Raw genomic sequence first — 16,394 nt, 5'->3', positions numbered from 1 at the left:
TTATTTATTTTTACACGCACCACCACCTCCCCCCAAAAGAACAGATTTTATTCCATACCTTGGATTCTTGATGGTGATTCGTGAATTCTGTAGGGGCAAATTTCCATAACCCGTAACGCAGGGGGTTGCCTGTGCAAATCTTTTATTCAAACACAATGGGCGTCTTAATGGCTTATTTGTGTCCTTGCCTGGTGTTAACTCTGGTCCGGGGCTAACTTTCACCCTCTTCAGCAGAAGTAGCTAATTAGCCACCACAAGCCAGAATCCTGGCTTCACATCTCTCCTCCCTAGCCTAAGGCCACCGAAGTTAATTGCAGCATCTCAGTGGCTGCTTTGCCTAAGATGAGGTGTCAAACCAAGGACTGGGCTTTGAAACTTGGATCTCCTGAGCTACGTGACTTGGTCAACATTTATTGTCCATCCCTTATTGCCCTTGACAAGGTGGTGATGAACTGTTTTCTTGAATCAGTGTGGTCCAGGTGAATGTAGGTGTGGTTCTGAACCCAAATGCATATTGGACCCTGTCCCTGGTTCCAGACACGCCCATCACCATGATGGTCTCTGACCCCATTCCAACTGCACATCTAACCACATGGGTCTCTGGCTCTGCCTGTCTTGAGAGCAGAGGGTAACCCCGCTGAACTCCTAAAACTCCATGATGGGCATACTATGTCGGCACCGGAAGTGTGGCGACACTTGCGGGCTGCCCCCAGAAAACTATGCAAAAAAAGATGTATTTCACTGTGTGTTTTGATGTACATGTGATTAATAGAGGTATCTTATCTTATGAAGAACTTGAGTCACAAATCCCCTGCTGTTTGCTACAGGGAACGTCATCGCCAGAATCTTCCTCAAGTGCCTCCTCCCAGTGACTGAAGATCTAAGAGCAGAATTAGACCATGTAGCCCATTGAGTCTGCTCTGCCATTCGATCATGGCTGTTTTACTTTTCCCTCTCAACCCCATTCTCCTGCCTTCTCCACGTAACCTTTGACACCCTTACTAATCAAGAACGTATCAACCTCTGCTTTAAATATACCCAATGACTTGACCTCCACAGCCGTCTGTGGCAATGAATTCCACAGATTCGCCACCCTCTGGCTCAAAAAATTGCTCCTCATCTCTCTTCTAAAGGGACGCCCTTCTATTCTGAGGCTGTGCGTCTGGTCGTAGACTCTCCCAAGTCCACTCTATCCAGGCCTTTCAATATTCAGTAGGTTTCAATGAGATCTCTTCCCACGCCCCCCCCTCCCCATCCTTCTAAACTGGAACTGAACTGAAGAGCTGCTTCATGAATCACAGTGTAGACTCTGTCCATCCAGGGACACGGTGGGTGTGACCTTCACCACACAGCAACCCCAAGAGAAATGCAGGAAGCAGCACCAGCCGCAATACGACCCCAGTCATTCTCTCTTCTCCCCCCTCCTATCAGGCAGAAGATACAAAAGCCTGAAAGCACGTACCACCAGGCTCAAGGACAGCTTCTATCCTGCTGTTATAAGACTATTGAATGGTCCCCTTGTACTATAAGATGAACTCTTGACCTCACAATTTACCTCGTTATGGCCTTGCAGTTTATTGTCTACCTGCACTGCACTTTCTCTGTAGCTGTTACACTATATTCTGCATTCTGTTATTTTCCCTTGTACTACCTCAATGCACTGTTGTAATGAAATGATCTGTATGGATGGCATACAAAACAGTTTTTCACTGTACCTTGGTACGTGTGGCAATAATAAACCAATTTACAAGGCCTTTCTTGACCTTACTAAAGTTTTTAACTCTGTCATTTGTGTGGGACACATTTCACAAATTTGGCTGTCCACAGAAATTCATTCCCATCTTACCCTTGTTCCCTGACAACATGCAAGCCGCAATGGATCTACAAGGGATCTCGGTGAAGACTGATATCAAACAAGGTTCTGTCATTGCCTTTGCATGTTTCCCATGCTTCTTGCAGCAATGTTACATCTTGCCTCCGACCAATTTTCCATGGGAGTGGAGCTAATCTTCAGAACTAATGGGAAGCTGTTCAAACCACAGCAACTATCAAGGTTACCCAAACCTCAAGTTAAGTTACAGACATGTCTAGGCAGTGGAAAAATACCATCATCCGTCTCCAAAACGTCCTCCAAAATCAGTAGAAAAGCAGGGAGGTCAACTTTAGTGTTCTCTCCCAGGCCAATATTCCTAGTATTGAGGCTCTGGTTAGACTCAAGGCCGTGCCTGTGGCATGCCCAACCAGAGTCCAGAAACTTGCATTCTGCTCTGAGCTCTGTCATCTGAAGAGATTACCACTTGAACAGAGAAGAAGATTCAAGGATGTGATGAAAATCTCCTTGGAAGAAATGCAGCATCCCCACTGACTTCTGGGAATCTCTGCCCCAAGTGGGGAAGGTGCATCCAAGATGTTGTTGAAAACCTCGCCATAGAAATGAATTTGGCTGTTGACCGGTTACCCAATTCGCCGCCTTCTCCCTGATTATATCCCTGAAATAAGCCTGTGGATAAAATCCAATTGCGACACATAGATTTTGCCTCCTCTTTCATTTCAAACATTCACAAAGATGTGAACCATAAACCAGCACTTCATGCTGCGTCTTTGTCTAAGACCAATTAAAATATAATCATTCATACTCCCTTGGCTGTGAAGAATAGTTTATACGTAGTTTCACAATATCGAGTCTTAATTTTACCACTAATAACTTCTAGATTCCTGTTGAGGTTGTTTAGGTAGCATGAGAGTTGTGTAATATTTTGCAATATAATTGGTGTGGCCTCTGTGATGTTCAGGGCGGAGTATTACGACATAACTGTTGAACCAACAGTGACGTGATATTAGCAGTGTTTGCCAGTACTGTTTTTTTTCCCTCCTAACCCAAGGAAAGACACTGGCAAGGTTGGGGTGGAGTTCACTAATCTGTGTAGAAACTGGTGCTAGAGCCCACTGTGGTATCTAAGAGGGGATTAGGCACATTTGCCCAGTCAGTTTGCTTGATTCAGCCAAATTTGTTGCAACTTTTTTTTTCCCTAGGGCAAGGGAATGAAAACCTAGAGGGCATAAGTTTAAGGTGTGAGGGGAAAGATTTAAAAGGGACCTGAGGGGCAACTTCTTCACGCAGAGGGTGGTGCGTGTATGGAACGAGCTGCCAGAGGAAGTGGTTGAGGCAGGTACAACAACAACGTTTAGAAGATGTTTGGACAGATACATGGATAGGAAAAGTTTAGAGGGATAGGGGCCAAATGCAGGCAAATGGGACGAGCTCAGGAAGGCATATTGGTTGGCATGAATCAGTTGGGCCAAAGGGCCTGTTTCTGTGTTCCATGACTCTAACATTTTGAGAGAGGAAGAGTACTTGTGAATAGGCCTTGGACATGTGCAATAAGATTTTAAAAAGATTTGTGTGACCAGACTAGGGATTGTCTTGTTACAGATGCAGAAAGTGGTTTTAAAAGGCAGATGCTATGTTCACCTTCAAGAGGACAGGAGCAAAGGTGTCTTGCTACAATTATACCTCTTTCTCTTGGGCAGTCCTTTGACATCAAAGGTGACTGCTTCTAGTCCAATGGGCTAATAAGGCCGTTGTGGGAACTACAAACTCTTGCAGATAAGGCAGGAGGTCACTGATAGGGTAGTTTGTGCAGGTGGGTAGTTTGTGAGCTGGTGCACCCAGCAAGTTAATTCAAAAGACAACCAGTCTTCAAATAACCTGCTTACATGTAATCTCCCCACAGCAATCAGACACCAGAATGAAGGCTGCTGGTTCACAGTGGGAGGCCACTGAAGAGATTTGCTTTGGAAACTGACAAGGCAATCTCTTCTATTGACACTTGTAAAATACTTTATCAAACAATGTAACATCCATTGATACTTTAAGGCCATCAATTGGTTCGCGGACAATTCTCAGAAACGGAACCCTAATGTAACCCTGGGACTGCCTGTACTCTCCATAGAAGGAGTGCAACAGAGTTTCACCATACTGATTCTAGTGATGGTGGGACTGTTGTTTGTGGACAGGCACCATGGTACAGCTAGTAGAGCTACTGTCTCAGGTGTTGACGTGGCCTGACCTTGGGTACTGTCTATGTGGAGTTTGCACGTTCTCCCTGAGGCCACATGGGTTTCTTCCCAGTGCTGCTGTTTCCTCCCATATCCCTGAGACATTAAGCTTGGTAGGTTAATTGGCCATTGTAAGTTATCCCTAGTATGTATGTGAGTAGTTGAACCTAGGGGGGGAGTTGTTGGCAATGTGGAGAGAATAAAGCAAGGTCAGTGCAGGATTATGCCTGGAATCCTCATTGAATTCAGTGAAATTTTGGAGACTGGGCCAGATCTGACTTGGCCCAGGATCTGAGACCATTTATTTCCTCCTGACTAATACAGGGGAATCCCAGCAAGACTGGGCCACACCTTCAGAACACATGGGAACTCTAGCAATGGAGGGAACTAACGTGTGAGCTTGTGGCTCACTTCAGCCTGATCAGCTGATACATCAAACTGCACTGTGCATTTTCAGAGAGCTTGGATGTGTTCAGATACATTTAAAGAGCACTTGAGTGGCCAATTAGACAGCACACATGCTGTTACAACTCACCCAGCTAAGCAGAACTAAGCCAATGTAAACAGGACACTGGAACGTCCTAGCTTCTTGGCCACTGTTTCCAAGAATTGGAGGCCTGAGCACAGAACAAGCAAGACGAGGTTTGAGAGTCATATTTACAGATCAGTGTAGCAGAGCGAACATGTAGCCAGTTTTGGGGGATCGTGGTTGTTTAGGGGTCTATGCACCAGAGGTCACATTGCAATCGGTGTCAGTCTTGAAGAAATCTGCAAAAATAATGAAGGGAATTGAGTTGGACTGTCCAAAGCCAGTGAGGGCAACCAGAATAAGCTGGACATATCAAAGATTTGCCTATCCAGTTCCCTTTTGAAGAAGACAACAAACTGCTGGAGTCCAGATGAAGAGTCTCGACCCGAAACGTCGACTGTCCATTCCCCCCACGGATGCTGCCTGACCTGCTGAGTTCCTCCAGCAGATTGTGTGTTGCTCCAGATTCCAGCATCTGCAGTCTCTTGTGTCTCCATTTTAAAGGCCCTGGTTGATTCATTTTCCACCATCCCCACAGGCAATGAGATCTAGATACTACCTGCTCCCTGAGTTTTAAAAAAAAGGAAAGGTTTTTCCTTGTATTCCATTTGTATTTTGACCAAAATTTTACATCCATTTTTTAGCACCAGCTGATCAGGTTATCTCTTCAATGACAAAAACAAGTTACAGACGTGAAACTATTTTCCTTCTTGGATCATAAAGGAAGAGCTTTAAATGTTTTCATTCACAGAACAGGCCAGGTCCTGCATTTATTTGTCATCCTTAAATGTGCCCCGCGAGAAACTAGAAGCCAGTTTAGAGAGGGTAGGTCTGGGTTTATTAAAGATTTACATATCCCAGTAGATTGCATGAAGGTGTTGCAGCAAGTACAAGTTTAGTCTGAGTTGTGCACAATAGCATTCTCCGGGAAACTCATCTAATACTTGCCACCAGACTCTTGTGATTAATCACCCATCGGTACTTGCCATTAAGGATGTGATGCTGAGCTGCAACCCTCTTGAAACACTGCAGCCCACATGGTGAAAGTGTAAGAAGTCAAGCACAGTTAAATTAGTGCCTTAAGTTTCAGTTGGGTTTTAAAGGGTAGAATTTGTATACTGGTGTGCATGGATCTGATTTGATTTCAGCTGCATTTGAGAGTGCAGGCAATATCTGCTGAAGCCTTATTACTGTGACAAACCATATTACTGCACATTAATGCATGGTTGAAGCAAGTTTTAGCTCCTTAAGATTGGCATGGTAGTGTAGCGCTTAGTGTTACGCTTTACAGCGCCAGCAACCCGGGTTCAATTCCGGCCACTGTCTGTAAGGAGTTTGTACATTCTCCCTGTGTCTGCGTGGGTTTCCTCCGGGTGCTCTGGTTTCCTCCCACGTTCCAAAGACGTACAGGTTAGGAAGTTGTGGGCATGCTATGTTGGCGACACTTGAGGGCTGCCCCCAGAACACACTACGCACAAGATGCATTTCACTGTGTGATTCGATGTATATGTGACTAATAAAGATATCTTATAAACAGTTGTCAGCACAAACCCATTGGAGAGAACACGACACCCTTTGGAAACAATTAATTTGTCTGTTTCATCTACCAGTCCTGATTAAACCTTCAAGTATTTCCTGTCGAGCCCTTTCAATTTTTTTCTCCCCTTGAAATTCGCAACTTTTACATTTTTAGAAGTATATATTTTTATTCAAACATTGATTCGCAGGATTAGGACATCACTGGTGATGCTGGCATTTATTGTCAATCCTGAATTGCCCCTGAACTGAGGGGATTGTTGAGAGCCAACCACATTGGTGGGTCTGGAGTCACATGTTTGAAAGACGTGGTAAGGCAGACAGATGGAGTCATAGAGTAACACAGCATAGAAACAGGCCCTTTCGGCCCATCTGGTCTATGCCAACCAAGATTCGCATCTAAGCCAGTCCCATTTGGCCCATATCCCTCTAAACCTTTCCGATCTATGTCATTCCCTGAAGGATGTTAGTGAATCATGTGGTTTTTCTGACAATCCAGCAGTTTCATGCTTACCATCACGAGACAAGCTCTTTTTTTAAAAAAAAGAAATTGGACTTAATTATTTGAATTCCCCAGCTGTCTTGGTGAGGTTTGAACTTGTGTCTAGATCGATCAGAGCTCTGGCCAGTGTCTGGTGACCTCATCACTCTGTGTCTGTCTCCCAATATTCAGGTGAAATTCTTAATTGCTGTTTAGACAGCTGTTTCCCATTTAAGCAGTTTAACTCAGTGAGTAAAGAAATGTCACCTTGTCTAATCGTTTTAATGCAATACTCAATGGGACTTTTCCTGGAGATTTATTGTCCTTTGTTCCTCCTGTTTCAGGTGACGGATGTGGGCATACAGTCATTGGCCCTGAAAGTGGCACTTTGACTTCCAAGGACTACCCTGGCACCTACCCGAATCACACATTGTGCAGATGGCAGCTGCATGTGGGACTGGGGAAGAGAATAATGTTGATGTTTGGTGACTTGGATATTGAGTACACAGAGAACTGTTCATCTAGTTCTGTGAAGGTCTATGCTTCATCTGCCAATGACAGCTATGGTAAGGAGTTAACATTCTGGGTTCTGTGAAACGATTCTGTGGATTTAACAGATCATGTTAAGAAAATTTGAGCAAGAATTGTTTCCAGTTTTTTTGGGTTTACTGTCAGCAGTGTGGAATTAAATGTATTTTGGTGAGCACAATTCTTAAAGGTATTACATTTTTCCAATGCTATTCTTAAACGATATTACATTTTTTAGACCTACACAAGTCCAATTGAGATGAGTAATATTTATCAAAGAGAAATTATCACAATCTATTCCAATGATTTGAATGAGAAGTCATATTTCCGAGTTTATTGCTGCTGTAGAATGCCAGTAGTGATGAGTATGTAAAAACGGTTCAAGAACTGATTCAACAAGGAGTTCAACCCGGATAAGTGTGAAGTGATATACTTCAGGAGATTGAATTTGAAGGCAGAATACAAGGTTAATGGCAGGACTCTTAGCAGTGTGGAGGAACAGAGGATCTTGGGGTTCACATCCATAGATCCCTCGAGGTTGCCACGCAGGTTGATAGGGTTGTTAAAAAGGCATATGGAGTGTTGGCCTTCATTAGTCGGGGTATCGAGTTCAAGAGTCGCAAGATGATGTTGCAGCTCTGTAGAACTCTGGTCAGACCACACTAGGAGTATTGTGTTCAGTTCTGGTTGTCTCATTATAGAAAGGATGTGGAAACTTTAGAGAGGGTGCAGAGGAAATTTACCAGGATGTTGCCTGGATTGGAGAGCATGTCTTATGAGGATAGGTTGAGTGAGTTAGGACTTTTCTCTTTGGAGAGAAGGATGAAAGGTGACTTGATAGAGGTGTACAAGATGATAAGAGGCATAGATTGAGTGGACAGTCAGAGACTTCTTCCCAGGGCGACAATGGCTAACACGAAGGGGTGTAATTTTAAGGTGACTGGAGGAAGGTATAAGGGGGCTGTCAGGGGTATATTTTTTTTACACAGAGTAACACACACTGCCGGCAGAGGTTGTGGGGGCAGATACATTAGGGACATTTAAGAGACTCTTAGATAGACACAAGAATGATAGAAAAATAGGGGGCTATGTGGGAGGGAAGGGTTAGATAGATCCTTAGAGCGGGATAAAATGTTGGCACGACATTGTGGGCTGAAGGGCCTGTACTGTGCTGTAATGATCTATATCTAACTTATAGATAATTTAAGTGAGTGGAGCATGTGGAGAAGTGAGGATATCTGCCTTGGAAGATATCTTGCAAGAATATTTTTAAAGTTGAGAAATGTTGATATTGAAAGGGACCTGTGAGATCTTTGCCCCTAGTCACTGAGCTAAATGCAAGTGCAACAAATAATTAGGAAGTCAACTTGGTAGGTAGACCTTTATTGCAAGAGGATTTGAATGCAAAGGTAAAGAATAGGACCAGGTGGGGAGCGTAATAGGAGTGATGTGAACTGTTTGGTCTCCTTATCAAAGAGAGGATATATTTGCAGAACAGGAAGAACAGCAAAGATTGGCCAGCCTGATTCCTGAGATGGCAAGTGGGAGATTGAGTAGGCTGGGCCACTATTCTCTGGAATTTAGAGTGAGAGCTCACCTCATCGAAATGTACAGAGGGTTGACAGGATTGGTGCAAGGAGGATGCTCCCCCCAGCTGAGGAATCTGGACCTTGGTATTACAATCACACAATAAGGGGTACCGAATAAGGAAAAAATTTATTCACTCAAAGGATGGTGAATCTTTGGAATTCTCTACCTTAGACTGAGATTGATAGATTTCTGGATATTAGAGGAATCAGGGGACATAGGACAAGTCGTTGGTGTCAGAGGCAGAAGATCAGTCATGATCTTGTTGATTGATGGAACAGACTCAAGGGGTTGAATGGCCTCCTCCCACATTGTTTAAATGTCTCAAATGGGAAACCTGTCTGCTAGGGAAAGCCTTGAGGCTGCTAATATCTTTCTTTTCCCTTTTGGAGTCATTTATCTGTGCCGAGTGGGCAGGAACAGACTCATTCCTTTTGACGAAATTTAATGAGCACTTTCAGGGTAGGGAGGGACATACATTTCAAAGACCTCACCCTTGATATTTTTGTCTTTGGAGTAGGTGTGATCGAGTATGTCAAAACTGGTGACAAGTCTCGAACAATTTTGTGTGTTTGAATGTGAGTTTACTTCCACTAATGACTTCCGTGCATTTATTAGGAAGTGTTTCACGTGTTGCACTCCTGTTCAATAGAATAATTCCAAAATAATATTTGTTCTTAAAAATTCTTTGAGTTTATTTTCTTCACAATTGTTTTCAAGGGATGTTTATGCTCTACCAAGTGAGGCTTGAGAAAGGGGACCTGCCCTCACTTTGAATACACAGGTCTGGTGCAGCAAGATCACACGACCTCAGAGATGCTCTCTTCATCAGGCACAGCGCCACTATGGCAAGCAAGACAAAATCCTGTAGATTTGGAGACCTGAGAGAGACTGTGGATGCTGGAAATCTGGAGCAACGCGCAAAAAGTCCTGGAGGAACTCAGTGGGTTGCTTAGAGTACTGTGTCCAGTTCTGGTCGCCTCATTATAGGAAGGATGTGGAGGCGTTGGAAAGGATGCAGAGGAGATTTACCAGGTTGCTGCCTGGATTAGAGAGTATGGATTATGAGGAGAGGCTAAAGGAGCTAGGGCTGTTCTCATTGGAGAGAAGGAGGATGAGGGGAGGCATGATAGAGGTGTACAAGATATTGAGAGGAATGGATAGAGTGGACAGCCAGCACCTCTTTCCCAGGGCGCCAATGCTCAGAACAAGAGGACATGGCTTTAAGGTAATGGGTAGGAAGTTCAAGGGAGATGTCAGAGGGAGGTTTTTCACCCAGAGGGTGGTTGATGCATGGAATGCGCTGCCTGGGGTGGTGGTGGAGGCTGATACATTGGACAAGTTCAAGAGATTGTTAGGTAAGCATATGGAGGAATTTAAGTTAGAGGGATATGTGGGAGGAAGGGGTTAGATAGTCTTGGGTGTGGTTTGAAGGGCGGCACAACATGGTGGACCGAAGGGCCTGTATTGTGCCGTATTGTTCTATGGGGCAGGCAGCATCTGTGGAGGGAAATGAACAGTCAACATTTTGGGTCGAGTCCCTTCATCAGGACTGGAAAGAAAGAGGGCAGAAGCCAGAATAAAAGGGGAGGGGGAGGACCATGAGCTGGCGAGTGATTAGTGAATCCAGGTGAGGGGGGGGGGGAGGGAGGGGTGGGAATGATGCGAGAAGCTGGGAGGTGGTAGGTAGAAGAGGCAAAGGGCTGAAGAAGATGGGATCTCATAGGAGGGGGCGGTGGACCATCGAATAAAAGGAGAGAGGTGGGGAGCCAAAGGGAGGAAGGTGCGGGTCTACTGTCCCCTCCTATCAGATTCCATCTTCTTCAGCCCTTTGCCTCTTGATGATAGCCCACTAACTGAACATGCTTATAACCATGGAGACACGAGAGACTGCAGATGCTGGAATCTGGAGTAACACACAAGATGCTGGAGGAACTCAGCGGGTCGGGCAGCATCTGTGGAGGGAAATGGACAGTTGATGTTTTGGTTGAGACCCTCCATCTGGAGGGTAGAGGGGAGATAACCAGTATATAAACAATTGTGGTTTGTAGCTTTTTTTTGCCTTTAGCTAACAAATATGGTTTAATCAAAAGACAAAACTGACCAGATTCAAAGTCATACAGCAATATAATCAGCAGATGGAGGTTTGCTTCTTAGTGGAGTGTATCAGCTGCAATAATATTAGTTTCTTACCTAATTGGCCCATATTTTATCCAAGGATTCTTACTTCTGTGTTAATATTTTCCTGAGTTATCGTCAGACTGTTCTAGCGAGTTGCTTCTTCTGGATCCAGGACAAGAGATTTAGGACTAAGGTGAGGGGAAATTTCTTTGCTCAGAGAGTGGTGTACCTGAGGAGTTCACTCCCTCAAGCTGTGGAGGCCATGCTAATTATTATAAGGAGGAGGTAGATTTATAGACACAAGATATCAGGGGGTATGGAGAGAGAGCAGGAAAATGGTACTGAGATATGGCATCAGTCATGACATTGTAGTGTGACAGAGCAGGCTCCTAGTCCTACTTTTCTATATTTCTATGTAGAGAGCAAAAAATCATCATGTTCCCTTCTGTGATACATTGGTTCCTGTTCATACAATTCTGTGTTTCATCCCTCACTTTCTTCAGGATCTCCTCCACTCCGATAACTTTTTGACATATCTGCACTCCTTCAACTTTTTTTTTGAGATTTTGCAATCACTTGTTTTAATCACTAGTGCTTGCACCTTTGACTGCTTAGTTATGAAGTTCCCATCCTAAATCTCTGCAACCCTCAACATATTTAAAACCTTTTATCCTTAATATCTCCTTGTTTGGCTTGGTGACCGACTGTCTTTAGATATTTTACTGCTTCCAGAAAGTCAAATTCCCAGTGAGAGGGGATCTCTCTCTGATAGCGTTGGATATTTGGCATCAATGGTTCATTAATAAGATTATACATAATTGCAGGTCAAGAGTTTATATATGAGGCAGATTTTGCAGTTAGGTTGCCATGCATTTGGAAGATCACTTAAGAAAAGTGCTTGGGTTATGTCTGTAGAGATTTTAAATGACTTCTGCCCCTTCTCAAAAGTGCTTGGGACTTTGTAAATGAAACAGCAGCAACATTAAAGGACGTATATTTTGGTATTGGTTTATTATTGTCACGTACCAAGGTACAGTGAAAAACTTGTCCTGCATACCGATCGTACAGATCAATTCATTACACAGTGCAGTTGCATTGGGTTAGTGCAGAGTGCATTGATGTAGTACAAGTAAAAACAATAACAGTACAGAGTGAAGTGTCACAGCTACAGAGAAAGTGCAGTGCAATAAGGTGCAAGGTCACAACAAGGTAGATCGTGAGGTCAGAGTCCATCTCATCATATAAGGGAACCGTTCAATAGTCTTATCACAGTGGGGTAGAAGCTGTCCTCAAGTCTGATGGTACGTGCCCTCAGGCTCCTGTATCTGTATTTTGTGTGCGATCTTGTTTAATGGTCATGAACCACAAGACTTTCCTGTCAGCAATGGAAGGTCTTTGACCAATGTGCCAAAGGCAGCAGAAATTTTTTTTTGTCTTAAAGGAAAACCAGAAGAAAATTACTGGAGGGTTGTAAACTGAGGGAATCCAGTGAACTGAAGCCTCCCCCTTTTCTTTTAGATGATTACGACTGGCAGGGATAGAAGACTTTCAGCTTACCAGTTGAATTAAATTTGGTCTCAAAGTGACTTTGATTTTCCAGGGAAATACCAACGAGTGCAACCAAGTTCTGGCTTTTTTTTTGTTTTTTTTACCTATTTCTTTACGCTTGGAGCGACACGGTGGTGCAGTTAGTCGAGCTGCTCTCTTTCAGCTCCAGTGACCCAGGTTCAGTCCCGACTTCCGATATTGTCAGTGTGGAGTTTGCACGTTCTCCCTGAGACCAGGTGGGTTTCCTCCCTTGTTCCAAAAGCATGCAGATCAGTAAAATAATTGACCACTGTAAATTGCCCCAGGTCCCTAGATGAGTAGCAGAATCCCAAGGGAGTTGCTGGGACTGTGGAGAGAATAAGTTGGGGTAGGATTAATGTAAAAATAGGTTCTTGAGGATTGGCACAGCCTTGGTGGGATGAGGGATCTGCTTCTCCCTCTCAGACTATGTGGCCATCACCAGCCATGCCGGTGCTTGGTCCATGGCTAATTTCCATTGAACCAAGGAATTCAGATTCTAAACATCTTCTGTGTGGGGAAAAGTTCTTCCTCAGATGCCTTCTAAACCTCATACTCCTCACCTTAAACCTATGCTTTCTCTGATGGGGAACTGTTTCCTGGAAGAACAATTTTATTCCGCCTTGGTGGTCCACAGCACAATGGCATGAATGCTGAATTTTCTAACTTCAGGTAACACTTGCATGCCGTGTTTTGCTCTCTTGCGCCCATTCCCCCTCTTTTGCGCCTGTCCCCCCCCCCCCCCCCATGCCTGTCCCCCCTCTGGTTGCATCCACCGACTACTCACACACTTTACCCACTGGATCGTCCCTCCCCCCACCCCAAAAATCTGGTTCCCTCTGCCTTTCGTCTCTCTCCTAACGATTCCCATGATCACCTTACTCATCAGGTTCCAGCACGGGCAGTCTTTGTGTTCCTGCTTATCGCCCTCTAGCCTCTGTCTCCACCTTCATCCTCCCCTGCCCCCACCTGGCTCCATCTTCTCTCACCCCCCCCCTCCTCAATCCACCAATCACCTACCGGCCTCTGTCTCATCCTCTTTCCCCCCCCTCTCCTCTTTCTATCAGCTGTCTGCCCTCTCCACTCTGAGCCCTGATGCAGGGTCTCGACCCGAACCATCAACAATTCCTTCGCACCATCTCCCCCCCCCCCCCCCACCCCCTCCCAAATGCTGCTTGACCCACTGAGTTCCTCCAGCGGTTTGTATTTTTGCACTAGCTTCCAGTATCTGCAGTCTCTTGCCTCCAAATGTTTCCTTCTGTCTGCCCTGTCTATGCCCCTCATAATTTTGTATGCCTCTGCTGGTGTTTCCCACCCCAGCCCCCGCTCCAAGGAAAACAAACCCAACCTCCCTTGTCTCTCATCACAACAGTAATGTTTCATCCCAGGCAACATCTACGGTATCCTGGCCAATGTTTCTCCCTCAGCCAGTAGGTTACCTGACTGCTGACTGTGTACTTAGAAGTTGCAAGTGAATTAAGCAGATTGAAGCTTGTGAAGGAAGTGCTGGTCGGTTAATTATCTGCTGTAAATGGTCAGTTAGTGTAGGTCTGGCAAAAGGATCAAAGGGGAGTTGATGGATATGTCAGAGAGAATAAATTGCAGGGAGACAGGAGGGAGACTACAGATGCTGGAAATCTGGAGCAACGAGCACAAAATGCTGAAGGAACTCAGCAGGTCGGGCAGCATCTATGGAGGGGAACGGACTGTCGACGTTTTGGGTGGAGATCCTTCATCTGGACTGCAATCCTAATGGAGGGTCTCAGTACGAAACGTCGACTGTCCATTTCCCTCCATGGATGCTGCCTGACCTGCTGAGTTCCTCCAGCATCTTGCGTAAGTTGCAGAGAGAATAGTGCAGTCGAGAGGTGGAATTGGATTGATGGGATTGTTCTGGAAGCTGGTATGAACTTGATGGGCTGAATGGCCTCCTGTGCTGTAATAAGGAAATAAGTTTCATGTTGTAAAGCAGTTTAGGACATTCCAAGGTTGTGAAGGGAGCTATAAAAATGCAGGTCTATTTTCTTGCATAATGGATAAAATCTTTGTCTTTTGCTTGAGCTTTCAACTGTAGCTGAACTATGGTGTTAACTACAAGAAATGCTTCCCACTGGCAAGTAGCAAGTGCTACTATAATGATATATTCAAAACACAAATCATAATATGAGTAATGCTTGTAAAAAAGAATATATCGTCACAACTGACTATGTTATGAACATTGCTGTCTGTTTAATATCCCAGGGGAAAGTTCTGTTTAAATACTTCCCATTCCCTAAATTCTCTCGCCTTCATTATTCAACGCTGATCTGCAAGCTGTCACAGACGACAACCAGCCCCTGTGGCAGAAGAGCCTTGTGCTGTCGCAACTATTTAATAATTTTGGTCTGGACTTTTCTCAGATTCCCAGCTAAGAGATAGTCCAACCTTCCTTGGATGTTGGCTGAGAAAGGTACTAAGATTCCTCCTTGATTTATCCCACTCCCAAAGTAAATGAGCAAATCTCCACAACTCACTGGCTAATATAACTCTTCCAGAGCACGCTGCTACCACTGGCATTATACCATGGAAAGGTCATTGAATGGAAATATGAAGTACTTTATGCTTGCTTGCAACCCTGTGCTTATCCTTGTCTGCATTCCTGACTTTAACTAGGTAGTCATCTGCTTCTTAAAGATATCAGTCGGCACATCATTGACTACTTTATGGGGGTTTAATTTGATGTACAAGGAGCATCTGTCGAGTGGATTCAAGAGGGAAAACTCGCTTGTGGGACTAGACCTCAGCGTAAAGTTTCAGGACAAGAAATAACAGGGTGAATGCATTCAGTCTTTTTCCCAGGGTTGGGGAGGGGGTTTCAAGAACTAGGTTTAAACATAGGTTTATGGTGAGAGGGAAAAGGTTATTAGGACTTAAGGGGCAACCTTTTTATATAGAGGGTGGTATCTGTGTGGAATGAGCTGCCAGAGGAAGTGGTTGAGCCACATACAATAACAACTTTTGAAAGATAGTTGGACAGGTACATGGATTGGAAGGGTTGAGAAGGATATGGGTCAAACACAGGCAAATGGGACTAGGTTGGATGGGTGCCTTGGTCAGCATGGACCAGTTGGGCTGAAGGGCCTGTTTCCGTGCTGTATGACTATGTGACTCAGTGAATAACAGTGATGTAGGAGAAACAAGAGACTTCAGATGTTGGAATCTGGAGCAGCAAACAATCTGCTGGAGGAACTCAGTGGGTCGAGCAGCATCTGTGGGGGGGAAGGAATCTGCAAAAGAGCCTTATGTAATCTTTCACATCATCTGAGAGTGCAGTCGGTGTCTTGGTTTCACAGTGATGCAGGCACTGTTCTTTCAGCCTGCTCAACATCAAGGAGAAACTGTCCATGCTAGCACAGATTAAATGGGCTGAGCAGCCTTCTCCTGTGCCATAACAATTCTGCGATTCCATGGCAGAACCTAAAATGCATGACAAGTGCTTTAAGAAAGTAAATGAACCAGAATATTTGAGAGCCGGGTATCTAATTGGTTTACTCTTCGAAACTGCACTTTAATTTCATTCTCAAGATTCATACTCAATAAGTGGTAATTTAATTTATCTACATGATGAGCATTCCCAGTATAACCAAGAGGGCTGCAAGCCATCTATATTTATGAAACTCTGTGGTATTTGGTGAGTCAAGATAAATATTTTTAGTAACGGACTGTATTTAGGCTACCTGGGTTGCCAAGACATTTTTGCTCAATGATTTCAGTAATTATAGTCAGCCTTTCTTTAAAAGAATTGCAGCATTTCCTATATCTATGATGATTATTGGTGTCTTTTCCTGTGTACGTGTGAATTTGAACACGCTAAGAAGAAATAATGAATCGCCTCATTGCTGCTTGAGTGTTTTGAAGAGACAGTGTTATGTTAGCTAATGTTCAATTCTTCAGTGGATTGAGTACTGATACGCTGAGGTGGTGGGGAAGTTGTGGCTGATTTCTTGA

At 44.3% G+C, this 16,394-nt stretch overlaps 1 protein-coding gene across 1 annotated transcript in view; it reads left to right on the top strand.

Moving 5' to 3' along the window:
• si:dkey-34d22.1 (discoidin, CUB and LCCL domain-containing protein 1) overlaps positions 1 to 16,394 on the top strand; it is a 126,622-nt gene that overhangs the window by 12,802 nt on the left and 97,426 nt on the right. Inside the window, exon 2 of the mRNA XM_052036401.1 lies at positions 6,950 to 7,171. Within this exon, the coding sequence (XP_051892361.1) occupies positions 6,950 to 7,171 (222 nt within the window). The remainder of the gene's footprint in view (positions 1 to 6,949; positions 7,172 to 16,394) is intronic.

The sequence above is a fragment of the Pristis pectinata genome, chromosome 22 (assembly GCF_009764475.1).
Source record: "Pristis pectinata isolate sPriPec2 chromosome 22, sPriPec2.1.pri, whole genome shotgun sequence".
In the NCBI taxonomy this organism is placed as follows: domain Eukaryota; kingdom Metazoa; phylum Chordata; class Chondrichthyes; order Rhinopristiformes; family Pristidae; genus Pristis; species Pristis pectinata.
This window is presented reverse-complemented; position numbering and strand designations above follow the sequence as displayed.